The sequence below is a fragment of the Eurosta solidaginis genome, chromosome 3 (genome assembly GCF_040869045.1).
Source record: "Eurosta solidaginis isolate ZX-2024a chromosome 3, ASM4086904v1, whole genome shotgun sequence".
Taxonomy (NCBI): domain Eukaryota; kingdom Metazoa; phylum Arthropoda; class Insecta; order Diptera; family Tephritidae; genus Eurosta; species Eurosta solidaginis.
Genome location: NC_090321.1, coordinates 57,964,434 through 57,982,909, shown reverse-complemented (window position 1 = coordinate 57,982,909; position 18,476 = coordinate 57,964,434). Strand labels below are relative to the sequence as shown.

Sequence of the window (18,476 nt, the reverse complement as noted above, 5' to 3'; positions counted from 1 at the left end):
GGGCATCAAATGAAAGGTGTTAATGCGTATTTTAAAAGGGAGTGGGCCTTAGTTTTATAGGTGGACGCCGTTTCGAAATATCTCCATAAAGGTGGACCAGGGGTGACACTAGAATATGTTTGTACGATATGGGTATCAAATTAAAGGTATTAATGAGGGTTTTAAAAGGGAGTGGTGGTTGTTGTATAGGTGGTCGCATTTTCGAGATATCGCCATAAAGGTGGACCAGGGGTGACCCTAGAATTTGTTTGTACAATATGGGTATCAAAAGAAAGGTGTTAATGAGTATTTTAAAAGGGAGTAATCCTCAGTATTAATGAGGGTTTTAAAAGGGAGTGGTGGGTGTTGTATAGGTGGTCGCCTTTTCGAGATATCGCCATAAAGGTGGACCAGGGGTGACCCTAGAATTTGTTTGTACAATATGGGCATCAAATGAAAGGTGTTAATGAGTATTTTAAAAGGGAGTAATCCTTAGTTCCATAGGTGGACGCCGTGTCGAGATATAGCCATAAAGGTGGACCAGGGGTGACCATAGAATTTGTTTGTACAATATGGGCATCAAACGAAAGGTGTTAATGAGTATTTTAAAAGGGAGTAATCCTCAGTTCCATAGGTGGACGCCGTTTCGAGATATCGCCATAAAGGTGGAGCAGGGGTGACCCTAGAATTTTTGTACAATATGGGTATCAAACGAATGGTGTTAATGAGTATTTTAAAAGGGAGTGGGCCTTAGTTCTATAGGTGGACGCCGTTTCGAAATATCGCCATAAAGGTGGACCAGGGTTGACTCTAGAATGTGTTTGTACGATATGGGTATCAAATTAAAGGTATTAATGAGGGTTTTAAAAGGGAGTGGTGGTTGTTGTATAGGTGGTCGCATTTTCGAGATATCGCCATAAAGGTGGACCAGGGGTGACCCTAGAATTTGGTTGTACAATATGGGTATCAAAAGAAAGGTTTTAATGAGTATTTTAAAAGGGAGTAATCCTCAGTTCCATAGGTGGACGCCGTTTCGAGTTATCGCCACAAAGGTGGACCAGGGGTGACCCTAGAATTTGTTTGTACAATATGGGCATCAAACGAATGGTGTTAATGAGTATTTTAAAAGGGAGTAATCCTCAGTATTAATGAGGGTTTTAAAAGGGAGTGGTGGGTGTTGTATAGGTGGTCGCCTTTTCGAGATATCGCCATAAAGGTGGACCAGGGGTGACCCTAGAATTTGTTTGTACAATACGGGCATCAAATGAAAGGTGTTAATGCATATTTTAAAAGGGAGTGGGCCTTAGTTTTATAGGTGGACGACGTTTCGAAATATCGCCATAAAGGTGGACCAGGGGTGACACTAGAATATGTTTGTACGATATGGGTATCAAATTAAAGGTATTAATGAGGGTTTTAAAAGGGAGTGGTGGTTGTTGTATAGGTGGTCGCATTTTCGAGATATCGCCATAAAGGTGGACCAGGGGTGACCCTAGAATTTGTTTGTACAATATGGGTATCAAAAGAAAGGTTTTAATGAGTATTTTAAAAGGGAGTAATCCTCAGTTCCATAGGTGGACGCCGTTTCGAGATATCGCCACAAAGGTGGACCAGGGGTGACCCTAGAATTTGTTTGTACAATATGGGCATCAAACGAATGGTGTTAATGAGTATTTTAAAAGGGAGTAATCCTCAGTATTAATGAGGGTTTTAAAAGGGAGTGGTGGGTGTTGTATAGGTGGTCGCCTTTTCGAGATATCGCCATAAAGGTGGACCAGGGGTGACCCTAAAATTTGTTTGTACAATACGGGCATCAAATGAAAGGTGTTAATGCGTATTTTAAAAGGGAGTGGGCCTTAGTTTTATAGGTGGACGACGTTTCGAAATATCGCCATAAAGGTGGACCAGGGGTGACACTAGAATATGTTTGTACGATATGGGTATCAAATTAAAGGTATTAATGAGGGTTTTAAAAGGGAGTGGTGGTTGTTGTATAGGTGGTCGCATTTTCGAGATATCGCCATAAAGGTGGACCAGGGGTGACCCTAGAATTTGTTTGTACAATATGGGTATCAAAAGAAAGGTGTTAATGAGTATTTTAAAAGGGAGTAATCCTCAGTATTAATGAGGGTTTTAAAAGGGAGTGGTGGGTGTTGTATAGGTGGTCGCCTTTTCGAGATATCGCCATAAAGGTGGACCAGGGGTGACCCTAGAATTTGTTTGTACAATACGGGCATCAAATGAAAGGTGTTAATGCGTATTTTAAAAGGGAGTGGGCCTTAGTTTTATAGGTGGACGACGTTTCGAAATATCGCCATAAAGGTGGACCAGGGGTGACACTAGAATATGTTTGTACGATATGGGTATCAAATTAAAGGTATTAATGAGGGTTTTAAAAGGGAGTGGTGGTTGTTGTATAGGTGGTCGCATTTTCGAGATATCGCCATAAAGGTGGACCAGGGGTGACCCTAGAATTTGTTTGTACAATATGGGTATCAAAAGAAAGGTTTTAATGAGTATTTTAAAAGGGAGTAATCCTCAGTTCCATAGGTGGACGCCGTTTCGAGATATCGCCACAAAGGTGGACCAGGGGTGACCCTAGAATTTGTTTGTACAATATGGGCATCAAACGAATGGTGTTAATGAGTATTTTAAAAGGGAGTGGGCCTTAGTTCTATAGGTGGACGCCGTTTCGAAATATCGCCATAAAGGTGGACCAGGGGTGACTCTAGAATGTGTTTGTACGATATGGGTATCAAATTAAAGTTATTAATGAGGGTTTTAAAAGGGAGTGGTGGTTGTTGTATAGGTGGTCGCATTTTCGAGATATCGCCATAAAGGTGGACCAGGGGTGACCCTAGAATTTGTTTGTACAATATGGGTATCAAAAGAAAGGTTTTAATGAGTATTTTAAAAGGGAGTAATCCTCAGTTCCATAGGTGGACGCCGTTTCGAGATATCGCCATAAAGGTGGACCAGGGGTGACTCTAGAATGAGTTTGTACGATATGGGTATTAAATTAAAGGTATTAATGAGAGTTTTAAAAGGGAGTGGTGTGAAGGTGTTTTCCAGATATCGACCAAAATTTGGACCAGAGTGACCCAGAACATCATCTGTTGGATACCGCTAATTTATTTATATATGTAATACCTGCCAAGATTTTAAGGGTTTTTTATTTCGCCCTGCAGAACTTTTTCATTTTCTTCTACTTAATATGGTAGGTGTCACAACCATTTTATAAAGTTTTTTCTAAAGTTATATTTCGCGTCAATAAAACAATCCAATTACCTTACCTTGTTTCATCCCTTTTTTCGTATTTGGTATATAATTATGGCATTTTTTCATTCTTCGTAATTTTCGATATCGAAAAAGTGGGCGTGGTCATAGTCGGATTTCGTTCATTTTTCATACCAAGATAAAGTGAGTTCAAGTAAGCACGTGAACTAAGCTCATTAAAGATATGTCGATTTTTGCTCAAGTTATCGTGTTAACGGCCATGCGGAAGGACAGACGGACGACTGTGTATAAAAACTGGGCGTGGCGTCAACCGATTTCGCCCATTTTCACAGAAAACATTTAATGTCATAAAAGCTATGCCACTACCAAATTTCAAAAGGAGTGGTTAATTTTTGTTCGACTTATGGCGTTAAAAGTATCCTAGACAAATTAAATGAAAAAGGGCGGAGCCATGCCCATTTTGAAATTTTCTTTTATTTTTGTATTTTGTTGCACCATATCATTGCTGGAGTTGAATGTTGACATAATTTACTTATATACTGTAAAGATATTAAATTTTTTGTTAAAATTTTACTTAAAAAAATTTTTTTTTTTAAAGTGGGCGTGGTCCTTCTCCGATTTTGCTAATTTTTATTAAGCGTATATATAGTAATAGGAGTAACGTTCCTGCCAAACTTCATAATAATATCTTCAGCGACTGCCAAATTACAGCTTGCAAAAGTTGTAAATTACCTTCTTTTAAAAGTGGGCGGTGCCACGCCAATTTCCAAAATTTTACTAGTTTTCTATTCCGCGTCATAAGTTCAACTCATCTACCAAGTTTCGTCGCTTTAGCTGTCTTTTGTAATGAATTATCGCACTTTTTCGGTTTTTCGAAATTTGCGATATCGAAAAAGTGGGCGTGGTTATAGTCCGATATCGTTCGTTTTAAATAGCGATCTGAGATGAGTGCTCAGGAACGTACATACCAAATTTCATCAAGATACCTCAAAATTTACTCAAGTTATCGTGTTAACGGACGGACGGAAGGACTGACGGACGGACGGACAGACGGACGGACGGACATGGCTCAATCAAATTTTTTTTCGATCCTGATTATTTTGATATATGGAAGTCTATATCTATCTCGATTCCTTTATATATGTACAACCAACCGTTATCCAATCAAACTTAATATACTCTGTGAGCTCTGCTCAACTGAGTATAAAAAGGATTCTCCAAGGGGAAGTGAGGTTGACAGTTGGGTTGGAGAAGATATAAATTGCGCTGACCATCCCTTGAATAATTTCGGTATTTTAGTCTCCTCATACCACAGGCATACCTGCCGCTGGTATATTCTAAGCCCCTTAACCGCTGGAAGGACGAATTTATGGTATTGATGCCCGTTACTTCGTTTTGGAAACTCAACGGGTTGATAAATCGTTTCCGACATGGCCGGGATAATACCTTAATGGTGCTTGTTTCAAGAACGTATAGGACCTATATACGGAAAAGGACCATTGACATCTATAACACTCCCCAAAACATTCGGCATTTGTCTATATCGCTACAAAAACAACAACAACCCCGTATTGTATAAACATCCCTCAGTCTTTATTGTCTGCCACCCGCCGCGTCAACTTATTTTCTCATAATTGTACCAATAACTTGTCATTCACACATGCAATCATTGACTGTATGTATAACCCGTTATAAATACAAACAGACACACACACAAATATTTCTCCATGGGTACTCATGCACTCAAACTCCAAATGAGCTATATTGTAATTATAAGTTGATAGCTTTCGATCAAAAAATCCTACGCTGTCTGGCCAACGAATGTGGTAGCCTGGGGCGTCAATTGGTGGTGGAAAATTTTAAATATGAATTTATTTGCGTAAACACTTGTCAAAATTTGCATTATTTTTTAGCAGCCCTCGTTTTGGCACACATCATTAGTAAGAGGCCAATAGTTTGCTCGCACCACAGGATATCAAGTATTTTGTGACATATGTAAGTTGCTAGTAACGATGATTGCTGTCATTTCGTATGATCTGCAGTCTAGTTGAAGAATGCGTCCAACTTAAATAACAGCATAATATTTTCATAAGAATTGATCAGAAGTGGCTTTTGTTATGAGTGCATAAGTGCAGCGGAAGATTATTGATTTGGTACTATGAAGAATTAATGTTAATGTTTAAGCAATGTCTCCGCAGGCAAATGTTGAACATAGGTTAGGTTAAGTTAGGTGGTAGCTGCCCTGATAGGGGAAGCTCACTTAAAAAACATGAAGGTCCGTTGTGATACCACATACAGTAAAATAATGTGGACGTAGATAAAGCTACTTAGAGAGTCGTTGGGTAGCAAGGATAAAGTTCCAAATGATATCGATCTCAACCTTGGATAAATACTCGGGGGATCCAAGTGAGTCGCGACCGAAGTACTTTCGCCAAGTTCCGGCAAAAGCTGGGCAATCAAGCATAAGGTGATTTGATGATTCCACCTCATCATCCTCCATACAGTTGCAGCAGGATGGAGTTTCCAGTATATTGAGACGTACCGCATGGATACTAAGTTCCAACATCCAAAGACATGTTTAACTGTGTTGTTCGGAGACTAATATATTCCGACAGCTTAAAATGCAAATATAATTGAAAAATATATGTTCCAAATTTTGTTGCCTTAAGCTGGGAGCACTAGAGGATTGGAAACGCGTCCTTCCAACCTCCCTTATATGAGTGGCTCCCAGACTCGCCCGTTTATCACGCTAGTAAATATGCTGATCGGAATTACATGGCATTCCAACAGCATATTCAATAGAAATAAGTGATTGTAATAATGAATTGTACTTTCAAACCATCTGCGTATTCGTGAATCGCCTCGTCTACCATGTGGGCACCGTGCGCCAACCATCCAGCTCTTCTGTGGCTCTAAGTGGCCCGTCGAAGCGGATGTAGGGAATAAGATAGTATATTTATGCAGTAATAAATTACGCTGGACTATTATGGCCGCAAGGTCTGCACTCAAGCTGCTCCGAGTCACTGAGCCTCGTTGCAATTGATACGTTATGTTCTTCGCCATCATGTTTGCAGTTTGAATGTGCAGGATGGCGTACAGTGCAACCGTCGGAATTGTTTTGAAGGCTCCTGTAATGCTAAACATTGATAGCATTCATATTCCCTCTAATTGTTTAAGGTAGTTTCTTTTTTTGTTGCTGTCTACCAAACTATGACTCAATATTATAGGATAGGCTTCACAATCGCTGTAAATACATTATGAGATGGAGAGAGAGACGTATAGACCCCACGTATGCCCCAAAATGTTTTGAAATTCATAAAGTGCAGCCGACGCCTTCTTCGCTCTCTCCTCCACGCTGTGCTTCCACGACAACTTACTGTCTAGAATGATACCTAGATATTTTTTGCAAGCTTTCTCCTGCAGGGTAACTCTTTCTAGCTAAGCCTGGTCCAACTTGGAACCCTGTACCTCTTAGTAAACAACGCTATATCCGTCCTATCGGCCTTGGTGTTCAGTCCGAAATTAGATGCCTAGGTATGTTGTTTATTTCTTAGCACCTGATCCATCAAAAAGCTAATTGCTGGAAAGCGCTTTCCACTTATGACAACTGTAACGTCATCTGCGTATGCCGTGAGTTTGATGGGTCTCTCGTCGAACCACTTGAGCAGGTTGGCTTAAAACTACCGTACTCATCAGAGGTGTGGTATTCTCATTTTCCCGCCTTAGCACTTATAAATTTATTTGTGTTACTTTAAAACGGCCCAACAATTTTTCCTCGTAAATATTTTAGTGAAAACCTTAAAGTGATGCAAGATTCATTAATTAAATGCAGTATGACACCCTTCCTTCCAAACCTGCCTTCTGACATATCAGCTTTTAGATTTTTTATTAAATTTAAATTCCTTCCCCCTTTACTTTCTAACTTTTTAGCTTTAAAACACTTGATATTCCAGCTGTGACCTACAAAATTAATGATGCTTTGATCCTCGCCTGCTGCACACATTTGCATGCAACATATATGTATACGTATGTATGTATGTGTTTGATTATTTTTCCTTACTGCACAGAACATTTTCAATTTTTTTCTAATTTTATTTTGCTTGTAACTAAGACTAAAGTGACCTTTGAACCTTGACCTGGAAGTATTGACTTGCATTGCAATTGCAATGAAATAGATATGCTGACACGTGGCTATAACTTTAACGAGTATATGCCCAAGGTGGCATGGCTGAAGTGGCAAGGTGTGGGAGGTTGCCAGGTGTAATTTAGGTGCAATTGGAACTCGTAAACTCTTTGCTTTATAACATTTCCCGATATGCCAATACACGCGCCTGATGAATGTCTCCATGTGTCTACGTGTGTAGGTTCTTATATAAAGCAGAAGTGTGTGCATGCTTTCAAGTAATTACATACACGTGTGTAAGCATAGTGGTATGTTTATGTACGTATGTTTGTTTGTTTAAGAAAGTATCCATGTCACATGCAGCTTGACATGGTTGAAAAGTAAAGTCGAGTGATGCTTCTATTTTACAGCATATGTATTCACGTCAATACAATATCTTTACAAGATTTATACAGCTACATTTAAATTGAACGTACCCTGTAGGACATTTGAGGGTAGTATTTTGGGTAGTAGGGAAATTTGTCAAATAACGCGTTTAGACCTTCGTATCATAAGCACAAAAAGTGGATACTCAGAAATAAGTCGTTACTTTTTTAAAGGGTTTCGGTTCTTTAAATTGTTTAAAGGGGTTTATTTTGGTAATAGTCTAGTTGAGGAGTCGACTGTTAATACGCTACCAAAAATATCGAGAGAGGTGTCAAAAGACGCTTATTAATCTCGAAGGCGGAAAAGAAAAATTGCAGCTCTGTCCGGAGATATTTGCAGTTGAAGTTGGCGATTTTCATGTTGTTGTTGTTGTGTTTGTACCCACAAAAAAAATTGTGCATCACGAGCACGGTTATACCACACACCCGGCCTTGGCATGGCGTAGCCCAGGGTTATTTTTTATAAGCGCGGCCAAAGGCCACCAACGCAGAAAGGTGTTCTGCGCTAAAATAATATGGATCCCACCCCCGGTTTCGGAGGTACCCGCGGGTCTTTTTTCGGTTTTTCGTTAATATCTTTTGAACAAGTTAAAATTTTTATTTTCCGCCTTCGGCTTATTAATACTGATGTCAAGACGCGTCGTCTGATATCTCTCTCGACATTCTACGAGGGCCTAGAACGCGCATACGTGCGCTCTACCGGCCATGATATAAATGTCGTGTTTGACTTCTTTAACGCAAGGATAGGCAAAGAATTTTTTTTTGGTCACACGATCGGAAAGTTTAGTCTCTAAAACGAAATCTCCTCTAATAGGCTGAGGCTAATCAACTTCGCCGGTGCTTGAAACATAGTCATAGCTAGCACCTGGTTTAAGCAGGAAGATATACATCAAGCTACATAGCTGCCGTCTGATCGAAACGCATGTAACCAGATATAATACGATGCAATAGATGGACGGCATGCCCCCAGTGTTTTAAATATGCGCATGACCCGAAGACCTAACATGGACCTGGATCCCTATCTCCTTGTAGCCAAAATACAAAAATGCAAAATCATTCGCAGGTCGACTCTCTCACCTGTTCTCTGAGAGCACAAGTCAGCCCTACCGAATGCAGGAAGTGGGAGCATATCTCTAAACTACTTTGTACTACCGCCGAGCAAAAACAACTCTTGTAGAATTCCGCCTTGCAATCGAAAGAAATCACGGTACTTAGAGGGCCACGTTAAAAGCTAGCGGAACAAGAAATGTGTGTGAATGCTACGACGAGTTAAAAATGGAAGCGAAACGACTTTAGAAGAAGAAAAAGCAGATACAGAAAGCCGTGAGTGCGAGAAGCTTGAGCCGCTAGCCACTGGGAATAACGCCCGCAAATTTTACATACAAATTCGGCGACATACAGAAGGTTGTAAGCCCGGAGAAAACCGCTGTGAACGGGAACTTGGTAACCAATGTCAGGAGGGTGTTAGATTATGGAGGGGTAACTAACATCTCTTTTTTCTAACTTTTCGTTAAACTATCGATAATTTTTCGATAATATATCAAAAGATTTTCGATAATAACTATATTTCATGCCGATAACAAGTTGCTAATAATCCGATTCAAAATCGATAAATTTTTGAAAACGTGTTGATAATTTTTCGACAAAAAATCCATATTTTTCGATGACAAAGCGACACATTTTTGACAGTGTATCGATAACATGCCCATAACGAATTGGAAACAATCCTATAACAAATCGAGCACTTTTCGACAACAAAATGATAGCCACCTTCTTCAGAAGCCTGGCCTTTTTATATTGCTACAAAATAAAACAGGCACCACGAGGAAAGTTCTACAAAGAACCTGCGCGTTCAAAAGAGTACAGATGCAATCGTAGTCGCGAAGAAATCTGCAGAAATTATGGAGGAAGGGTGCTTAAGCTGCAGTCGCGTTAATATATATACATATATATTGATAGTCAGGCGGAGATCAAGGAAGTGATCTGGAAACAGTACTTCATGAAGAAGTTTCCGGGAATGCAGAAAAGCATTGAAGCGACTTCGGTCAGGCCGGACCATACATCTATACTGGATTAGCGTTCATACAGCCATAGAAGGAAACGAAGGGGGCGATCAGTTGGCAAAGGAGGGTGCAGTAGTCAATGAATCAACGGTAGACGTCCTAAACCGTATGGGAGAAATCAAGAGGAGGCCAGAGTTGCATATGATCCATCAACCAGGAAAGGCGTAGACAGAAGCGGGAAAATTTATAAAGATCATGTGCAAGTCCTACGCCGTAAGACCGGCAAAGTTCCTCACATCTCTTAAGATATGCTCATCTTTCATATATATCTTTATTTAGTCAAATGACAAAAACCTTACTGACTAGATTACAGGTAACTTAGTACTAGCTTAACAATTATAAGTGAGATTTACTGAGATAAGTCATAAGACTCAATGCGTGCCTTCAACAGAGACCTTGGCATGGCAAAGTCCAGTTCAAGGCTTCCGTATAGGCGATTAAATTCCACAAGACCTCTTAAAAGAGGTGCGAAACTAAAGTATTTCGAACGCAGCTCTGTTAGGGTCATTGAAAGTTATCTGCCGAAGTAGTTCTGAGCAGTCAATGGCACTGGATATTATGATGGGCATATTAAGTGCACACTGCTTTCTGGCGTCACATGCGCTCGCGAGGTTTCAGCTACTAGGGGCGGCTGATTTAGCGGCAGTAATCAAGATAGGTCCTAGAAAACTTCTAGTATTTGCTAAGAAGACGGAGTTATTCTAAAACATAAGTGCTGGCACCTTATTGGGGTTTTCCAATTTTTTTCTCGACCAAATTCTGGTAACACCATAGAAACATTCAGTCTTCATTGATTGGCCAGACACTCACTTTGTTCGGCCGTGGTGCGTCTGCTCCAGAAGGTAGTTGGGCACACCGGGGTCGATTTCAACGGGATGTTTTGCGTGTGGAATAAGAAATAAGAGAAGACGAAATTTATCGTTATAAGAGTGTAGGCTTTATTGGCTAAAGATAAAATGGACAGGTTAACAATATTACATTTTTTAAGTGCAAAGGAACGGCAGAGATCGCTGGCGGCAGATGCTTACAGAACAGCTGTTGAAATCCAAGAGGCCGGTTGTATCGAAAGCGACAACCGTTGACCCGCAAAATCCTCTCTTTTGAAGGGGAAAACACCCAGACATCAACCCCGACATGCATATGCATGAGTGCTGATAAAGGGCACCCATAGACGTGCATGTACATGCATATGGCGGTGATGGTGTGGGTGGTTATAAATTAAAATCGAGTATCGAGTATCGAATTGCAGAGTTGCATTAGGGGGATCGCAATCAGATGCGGAAAAGTTAGGCATCCTGCCTAAACACACTTGCATATACAAATGTTACGCAAACGCACCCGTACCCGTCTTTAAAGGTAGTGCGGATATGTTTGCGTCTAATTGAAAGGTTTTTAATAAAACAAGGTACGTTATTTTTTTTAACTTTTCATTAAGACTTAGCAATATTTCCTGTTGGGTATCACTACTGAATATGTATGCCCGCTTGTAATTACTAGAATTATATCTTTTTCACAATTTAATTTACAAACTCAATTGTAAAGAAAATTTAGTATTTGGATTTAATTTAATTTCTCTGTTTATAATAAAAATATTTATTTTAATAGAGCTAAATTAGATTAATTGTCTCCATTACTTAAAAAGAATTTAATATTACATATTCAAAATTTTCACTCACCTTTCACCGTTACGCCCACTGTTTGCAGCACTTCTAGTTTCTTTTTATTTGTAGGCGATTGACCAATACATTTGTATGTACCCGCATCATGGTAGACAACATCTTTCAATGAAAATTGACCGGTGGGCGTGGTTAGACCATGTCCTAAGCCACGTAAGCGTGCTGTAACGGGATCTAAATGTGACCAACAGCCTAAGGAACCTGAAATTTAGAAATTTTTGACATTTATTTGATTTTTTTTTTAAGTATAAGTAATGAAGGGGGTAGCTGGCTGCAAAACCGCGGATCCCTGATATCCACTGGACACCCGACACAGACCTAGTTACAACATTTTTGCAGCCCCATAATGAAGGTTTCCAATAATTGAGGGTTGAGCTAGTATACATATAGGCAAAGGTATTTAGAGACGGAAAGCGTTAAGTTTCTACACTAACTTTACGTTTCTTGAAGGACAGTGGACTTAACTTTGCAGGGTGAATAATAAGAGGCTAAAATTAATACATGGTGAGGGTATGCAAAATAGAAAACCCGTATCTTGCAATTCACATTCCGCAAAATCCTTACGACTTACCTTATTGCTGGAGAGCCGTAAGAGGTGGTAGAATGAGGTATGACTTTCACACTCATTTAAAGAAAATAATTCAGTTCAATAACTCCATTCTAGCCACCTTTGTTATCATGGAAAGCACATTTAGCAATAATTAACCGCAATACTAACTACAATCGTTGTCCCACTTGTGAAACAAATGGAGCAATTACTTACGAAGAATTATCCTAAGTCCGATAGTGTTTTCTTTTCTGGAAAAAATGCTACACTCATGTTGCACTCTTAAACGTGAACTATTAATCTAGGTCATCTATTGCTATGTAAAGTGGCTCTATATGTAGGTAATGAGAACCCTTTCCTCATTTAGAGAGAGGAGAAGAAACAAAAGTTTGGCATTATCTTCAGAAAATACAACGCCATAAGAGACTCCTACGTAATGCGACGTAGGTTTAGAAGCACTCTCCAAGGAGATGAGTTATCCTCCCTACTATGGAAGTTAACGATGAATTCCTTACCATTCAAGCAAGAAGAGAGTAGCTTGCTAATTCATCGATCAGTGCGATGAGAACTCTCTATCTGCAACCGAACAATATCTGCAAACTCTAGATGAGCTAAGGCAAACAGCATTAGTACTTGTAGAGAACTGATCCTGCCCAGGATCTGTATGCGGCAAAGAACCATTAACATCGATAACACTACCCAAGGCCTTCGAGGAGTGTCCTAATCGCTACAACAATAACAACAAGGTGATTTTAAGTGAAACCTGCGTGAACTAAAATGCGTCTTTTCAGCGGAGGTTAAAAAACACCGGCTGTTAAACAATCACAATTTAGCGAAATACCGCTTAAACTTTGATAAATATCATCTTTGATTTGTTAAGGTATGTTGTTGGCCGCTGCGAAGTAAGTCACGCCAGATATCGCTGTTTCGTGACAACTGCCGCCGAATGGGAGCACCAAAGGCATTTCCCATCTCCTTCCTAAATCCGCAAAGGTCTAGTCCCTTCTCTCATACCATGACATCGTCTGCGAAGCCTTTAGATTTCTATTAGGTGCAATATCTTCATATTTGCATATCTCTAATGCATCTCATGGCGAGGAATTATAGAGAGTAATTTTTGTTCAATGAGACTAGAATTCACCTTTGAGTTTCCAACTCAGTTCAAGGTAACGTTTTTTGGTAAGAATTTCTTTGTTGCTGATGTTCTCTCCCAGATAGACGAAGTCTCTCCCAGTCTAGCATTTTATCCGCCAACAGTGACATGACCTATCTTCGCAGAATACCAATCAGCGGCAAGGTAAGCCATGTGTTTCAGAGAGTCGTCCAGTTCGAGCTCTAAAACACTAGCAATACACAGGCCGCTATGCGACTACAATATTTGTGGACAGAAACTTTATGACTAAAATTTCCAGAAGGGGCTATTGGGAAGAGGCGGATCAGTTTCACGCTGCTTACGGCAGCCTTTCCATAAACAGTGAAGGTTACTAGTCAAACGCTAGGGTTGAAGGAGGTGTCTGTTGAAAGGACCGATACTTTTTTTCAGACTACCTGATAACTTTAGTGTCTTACAAGCAAAACACGCGGATTGAATGGGGAAACACTATCAACAAGGAAATATTTGTTTTAGCGACAGCGAAGCAGTTATAAAATACTTTGGCTCTTACTCTTTCAATCCTGAGTTATCACTAAATTGTCACCGATATACTTAGGAGATGCATGCAGAATGGCTAGGACTGCCCAGTCTTCGAGTCTGTAGGAGTTACAAAGAAGAAGAAAAGGGGATCACATATACACATACACCTACACAATTATTCATTTTAACAGTACTTGCTTATGTACCTTCGAACTATAAATACAAGGCATATGGTAACAGCAGATCAGAAAAAGTATACTCAAGATGGCACAACGCCCAAACTGCTTGTAAGGCGCATCTTATTCTATGGATATAGCACATAGCCGGTACTCTAAGAGAACAGCCGTTGATGTGTGCACAGTGTCTTTGAACATAATGCTCACCCTCATGCAGGTACGCCTAAGTGGTAAGCTCGAAGGGAGTTGTAAGGAAGACTATATAGTCCTGCCATAGAGATACATAAAATTTGAATTTTCCAGCATTCTGGGAACTATCAACTAGATTATACCACTACGACCGTCACTAGAGACAACAAATACTCTTTCGAAATCCTAGATTGGATGTGGTCTCTATTTTAAACCCAATTGCCTTCATGGCTGACTAACCTACTGACAATATGGGCATTATTTTGTACTTCGAAGATCTTTCGCACCCTTTAAGTATAAAGCAGTCGAGCCTTTTTAGTGTCTTTCAGGATGTATTAATAGCCGTAAGGAGGCTGCTTTCTAGGAATCGTATGCCCATAACACTTTCTTCTGACAGTTAAGTTGCCCCCAGCGGGTTCGGGGACTTAGAATATACCCGCGGAAGCTATATCTGTGGTAAGAGGTTGTGTACCGAAACCCTGTCAAGGGATTGCCAGCGCAATGTATAGCTTCTCAAACCAAATTGTTAAACTCACCTAGCCGTCTCGAATACTGTTTCTTTAATAGCCGAGGCTCTGGACACCCCAAGTTTCTCAGGGATCTTAGGGATAGGTGGGCCTTAAATGGCCTAGAAAGCTTTAAGTGGTCATACTAAATCGTTCTCGAGAGGGTCGGGCTAGTACCTTAATGGTCCTTGTTTCTCGAACGTGCTGGATCTGCATCCGGCAACAACGATAACATTTAAGGGGGGGGGCTTATCCGTACAATAACAATAAAAGTGAAGTTGCGATCAAAGCTCTTCATGGGAATAACACTTCCACCAAATAAGAATAGACAGTCGCTAAGCTAACTGGCCTTTTGAAACATTACAGCGGTGAAGTGACTTCTTGGTCACAGTTGTCACCTGACTATTGTATCGGTGATGAATAAGTGAGGAAGCCTACGGCGCAGGAGGAGTTAATACAGTTATATTACTTTGCTCCTCCTTCATTGCTATTCCACGAAAATATACACTGGAATTCACACAAGAGATGTCCTGAAAAGCGCGGTTTCGCTTATTTGTAAACTAGCCTAGGTGCCCTCCTTGGGCGCCTTGTTTGGGAAATTAACAGAACCTTGTAGTATACCGCGAACACTTCGGAATTCAAACAATTAACTGTAGGGATAAGAAGTAGAAGAAAAATTCTGAATATTCTCGTTGAAGATACATTTCTTTTGCTCTGATGGGCACGTAATTTTCTGCACCATATTAGATGAACAAATTGGCTCATGATAGATGAATGAAAGAAGAGGTGTTTGCATTAAGTTGTTTAAGGAACTTAACATCACGGTGTACTAAGGCTGACAGTCGTGAAACATGCGTATGTTTGGTACAAAAATCTAACCAAAGCTTTTAGTGACAAGAAAAAAAACTCAGTCGTGATGGACGGACCGACTCGGCCACCTTTTTCAAATATCAAGATACTTTAGGCATAAATTACCTTGTGGACACTGCAAGGTCACTGCGCCACCTAGTTGAACCTCCAATTGACCTTTGTTGGGATTGTGTGATGCTGCAGCTACTGATACGTCCTGATCATCGGGCTCGGATGTAACATCAACAGAATCGTCTAAAAAGAAAAAAGATTACGTCATTAGAAATTTTAAAACTCGCTAAGAGTTAAAATTGTGTTTCAGAAATAAATGCAAAATATTTTGCCTAAAAGTATGTAAATAAGTTAGAAAAATTTCGCAGTGGGGAACGCAAACATTCAGCCTCAGGTGACCAAGCCAGCAAAATGCCGAATATAAGATAAGAGAATCAACATACACCATCACCTTGTCGACCTCAATATTGCTTTGGCAGTGCAAAAAGAAACTACTTTAACACAAGGTGCCAAATACCTTCGAATAGATTTAGGTTGAGTTTTCTTCCAATTCTCTTTGGGCTCCTTTTTTGGTTTTCCTTCAAATTAGCGGTACGAGATCTACATGTTTTATCCCAACTCCATACGTCATCTCCAGAGTAGATGAGGTTTCGATGAACAGCCTTTTATGGTAAAAGCACATTCGGAGTGTATGGCAAGTAACTGCAGAGGGGCGACTCGGTTAAAACAATAGTTTTTAAAGTATTTAAATTTGCTCTTTCCGGGTCTTTACCCAGGCCCTTCGGTGTGATAGAAGAGCGGCGGCTTTCGATTAACTTTTATCCAAACTAATTTTCACTCAGGCTCAAGTTGTTTATACAATTCATCTCATTACATAATTTTAGCAGTAGAGGGAGACGTAGCTAAAAGTTGCATACTTTTAGGCGTACTTTTCAAATTAAAATCCAATTTCAAGATTCAGAAAAATGTTATTATAAAAATACGCAATCAAATGCAAGGAAAGTTCAGGTCGGCAATTTAGCTTATCATAATCATTAATAATATTCCTAGCAATTTAAGATGCTTACAAATACACACAAATAACCATTGCATACTTTTTGGCTTAAATAATGACTTTCACTTGTTAAGAAATAATCTCGTTATGCTCTAATTTCCTATGAGCAGATTTTATATTTGCATTAATTTAGAACTTTCACACATACACGAACACGTTTCCTATTTTCCTTTTCAATTTACACATATGACAGACAGATTCATCAAGATGTTAAATCAGAAACTGTCAACAGAAGAAAAATTCAAATATGTAAATATATCTTCCAGTGGCAAAGTCAAATGCTCAAGACGCATATGCAATTGGTATCTTTTTTATACTCAGTTGAGCAGAGCTCACAGAGTATATTAACTTTGATTGCATAACGGTTGGTTGTACAGGTATAAAGGAATCGAGATAGATATAGACTTCCATATATCAAAATCATCAGTATCGAAAAAAAAATTCGATTGGGCCATGTCCGTCCGTCCGTCCGTCTGTCCGTTAACACGATAACTTGAATAAATTTTGAGGTATCTTGATGAAATTTGGTATGTAGGTTCCTGGGCACTCATCTCAGATCGCTATTTAAAATGAACGATATCGGACAATAACTACGCCCACTTTTTCGATATCGAAAATTTCGAAAAATCGAAAAAGTGCGATAATTCATTACCAAATACGCATTAAGCGATGAAACTTGGTAGGTGAGTTGAGCTTATGACGCAGAATAGAAAACTAGTAAAATTTTGGACAATGGGCGTGGCACCGCCACCTTTTAAATGAAGGTAATTTAGAAGTTTTGCAAGCTGTAATTTGGCAGTCGTTGAAGATATCATGATGAAGTTTGGCAAGAACGTTACTCTTATTACTTTATGTCTGTTTAATAAAAAATAGCAAAATCGGAGAACGACCGATTTTCAAATTTTTAAAGAAAAGTTAATATCTTTACAGCATATGAGTAAATTATGCCAAAATTCAACTCCAGTAATGATATGGTGCAACAAAATACAAAAATAAAAGAAAACTTCAAAATGGGCGTGGCTCCGCCCTTTTTCATTTAATTTGTCTAGGATGCTTTTAATGCCATAAGTCGAACAAAAATTAACCAATCATTGTGAAATTTGGTAGAGGCTTAGCTCCTAGGACGATAACTGTTTCCTGTGAAAAAGGGCGAAATCGGTTGAAGCGACGCCCAGTTTTTTTACACAGTCGTCCGTCTGTCCTTCCGCTCGGCCGTTAATACGATAACTTGAGCAAAAATCGATATATCTTTACTAAACTCAGTTCTTGTACTTATCTGAACTCACTTTGTATTGGTGTAAAAAATGGATGAAATCCGACTATGACCACGCCCACTTTTTCGATATCGAAAGTTACGAAAAATTAAAAAAATGCCATAATTCTATACCAAATACGAAAAAAGGGATGAAACATGGTAATTCGATTAATTTATTGACGCAAAATATAACTTTAGAAAAAAACTTTGTAAAATGGGTGTGACACCTACCATATTAAGTAGAAGTAAATGAAAAACTTCTGCAGGGCGAAATCGAGGGTTTTGAATCTTGGCAGGAATACCGTTTGTGGTATTACATATATAAATAAATTAGTGGGACCGACAGATGATGTTCTGTGTCACTCTGGTCCACATTTGGTCGATATCCCGAAAACGCCTTTACATATACAACTACCACCACTCCCCTTTAAAACCCTAATTAATACCATTAATTTGATACCCATATCGTACAAACACATTATAGAGTCACCCCTGGTCAACCTTTATGGCGAAATCTTGAAAAGGCGTCCACATATAGAACTAAGGCCCACTCCCTTTTAAAATACTCATTAACACTTTTCATTTGATACCCATATCGTACAAACAAATTCTAGGGTCAGCCCTGGACCACCTTCATGTCGATATCCCTAAATGGCGTTCACCTATAGAACTATTACCCACTCCCACTTAAAATACTCTTTAATACCTTCCATTTGATGCCCATGTCATACAAACACATTCCAGGGTTACCT

The 18,476-nt window shown here is 39.5% G+C and overlaps 1 protein-coding gene across 13 annotated transcripts in view; it reads right to left on the bottom strand.

The window, feature by feature from the left end:
- tei (teiresias) overlaps positions 1–18,476 on the bottom strand; it is a 574,056-nt gene that overhangs the window by 62,939 nt on the left and 492,641 nt on the right. For all 13 annotated transcript variants that reach the window (XM_067771850.1, XM_067771849.1, XM_067771852.1 and 10 more), the window contains 2 exons: positions 15,530–15,658; positions 11,504–11,704 (listed from right to left, as the gene is read on the bottom strand). In XM_067771850.1, coding sequence (XP_067627951.1) covers positions 11,504–11,704; positions 15,530–15,658 — 330 coding nt within the window. The remainder of the gene's footprint in view (positions 1–11,503; positions 11,705–15,529; positions 15,659–18,476) is intronic.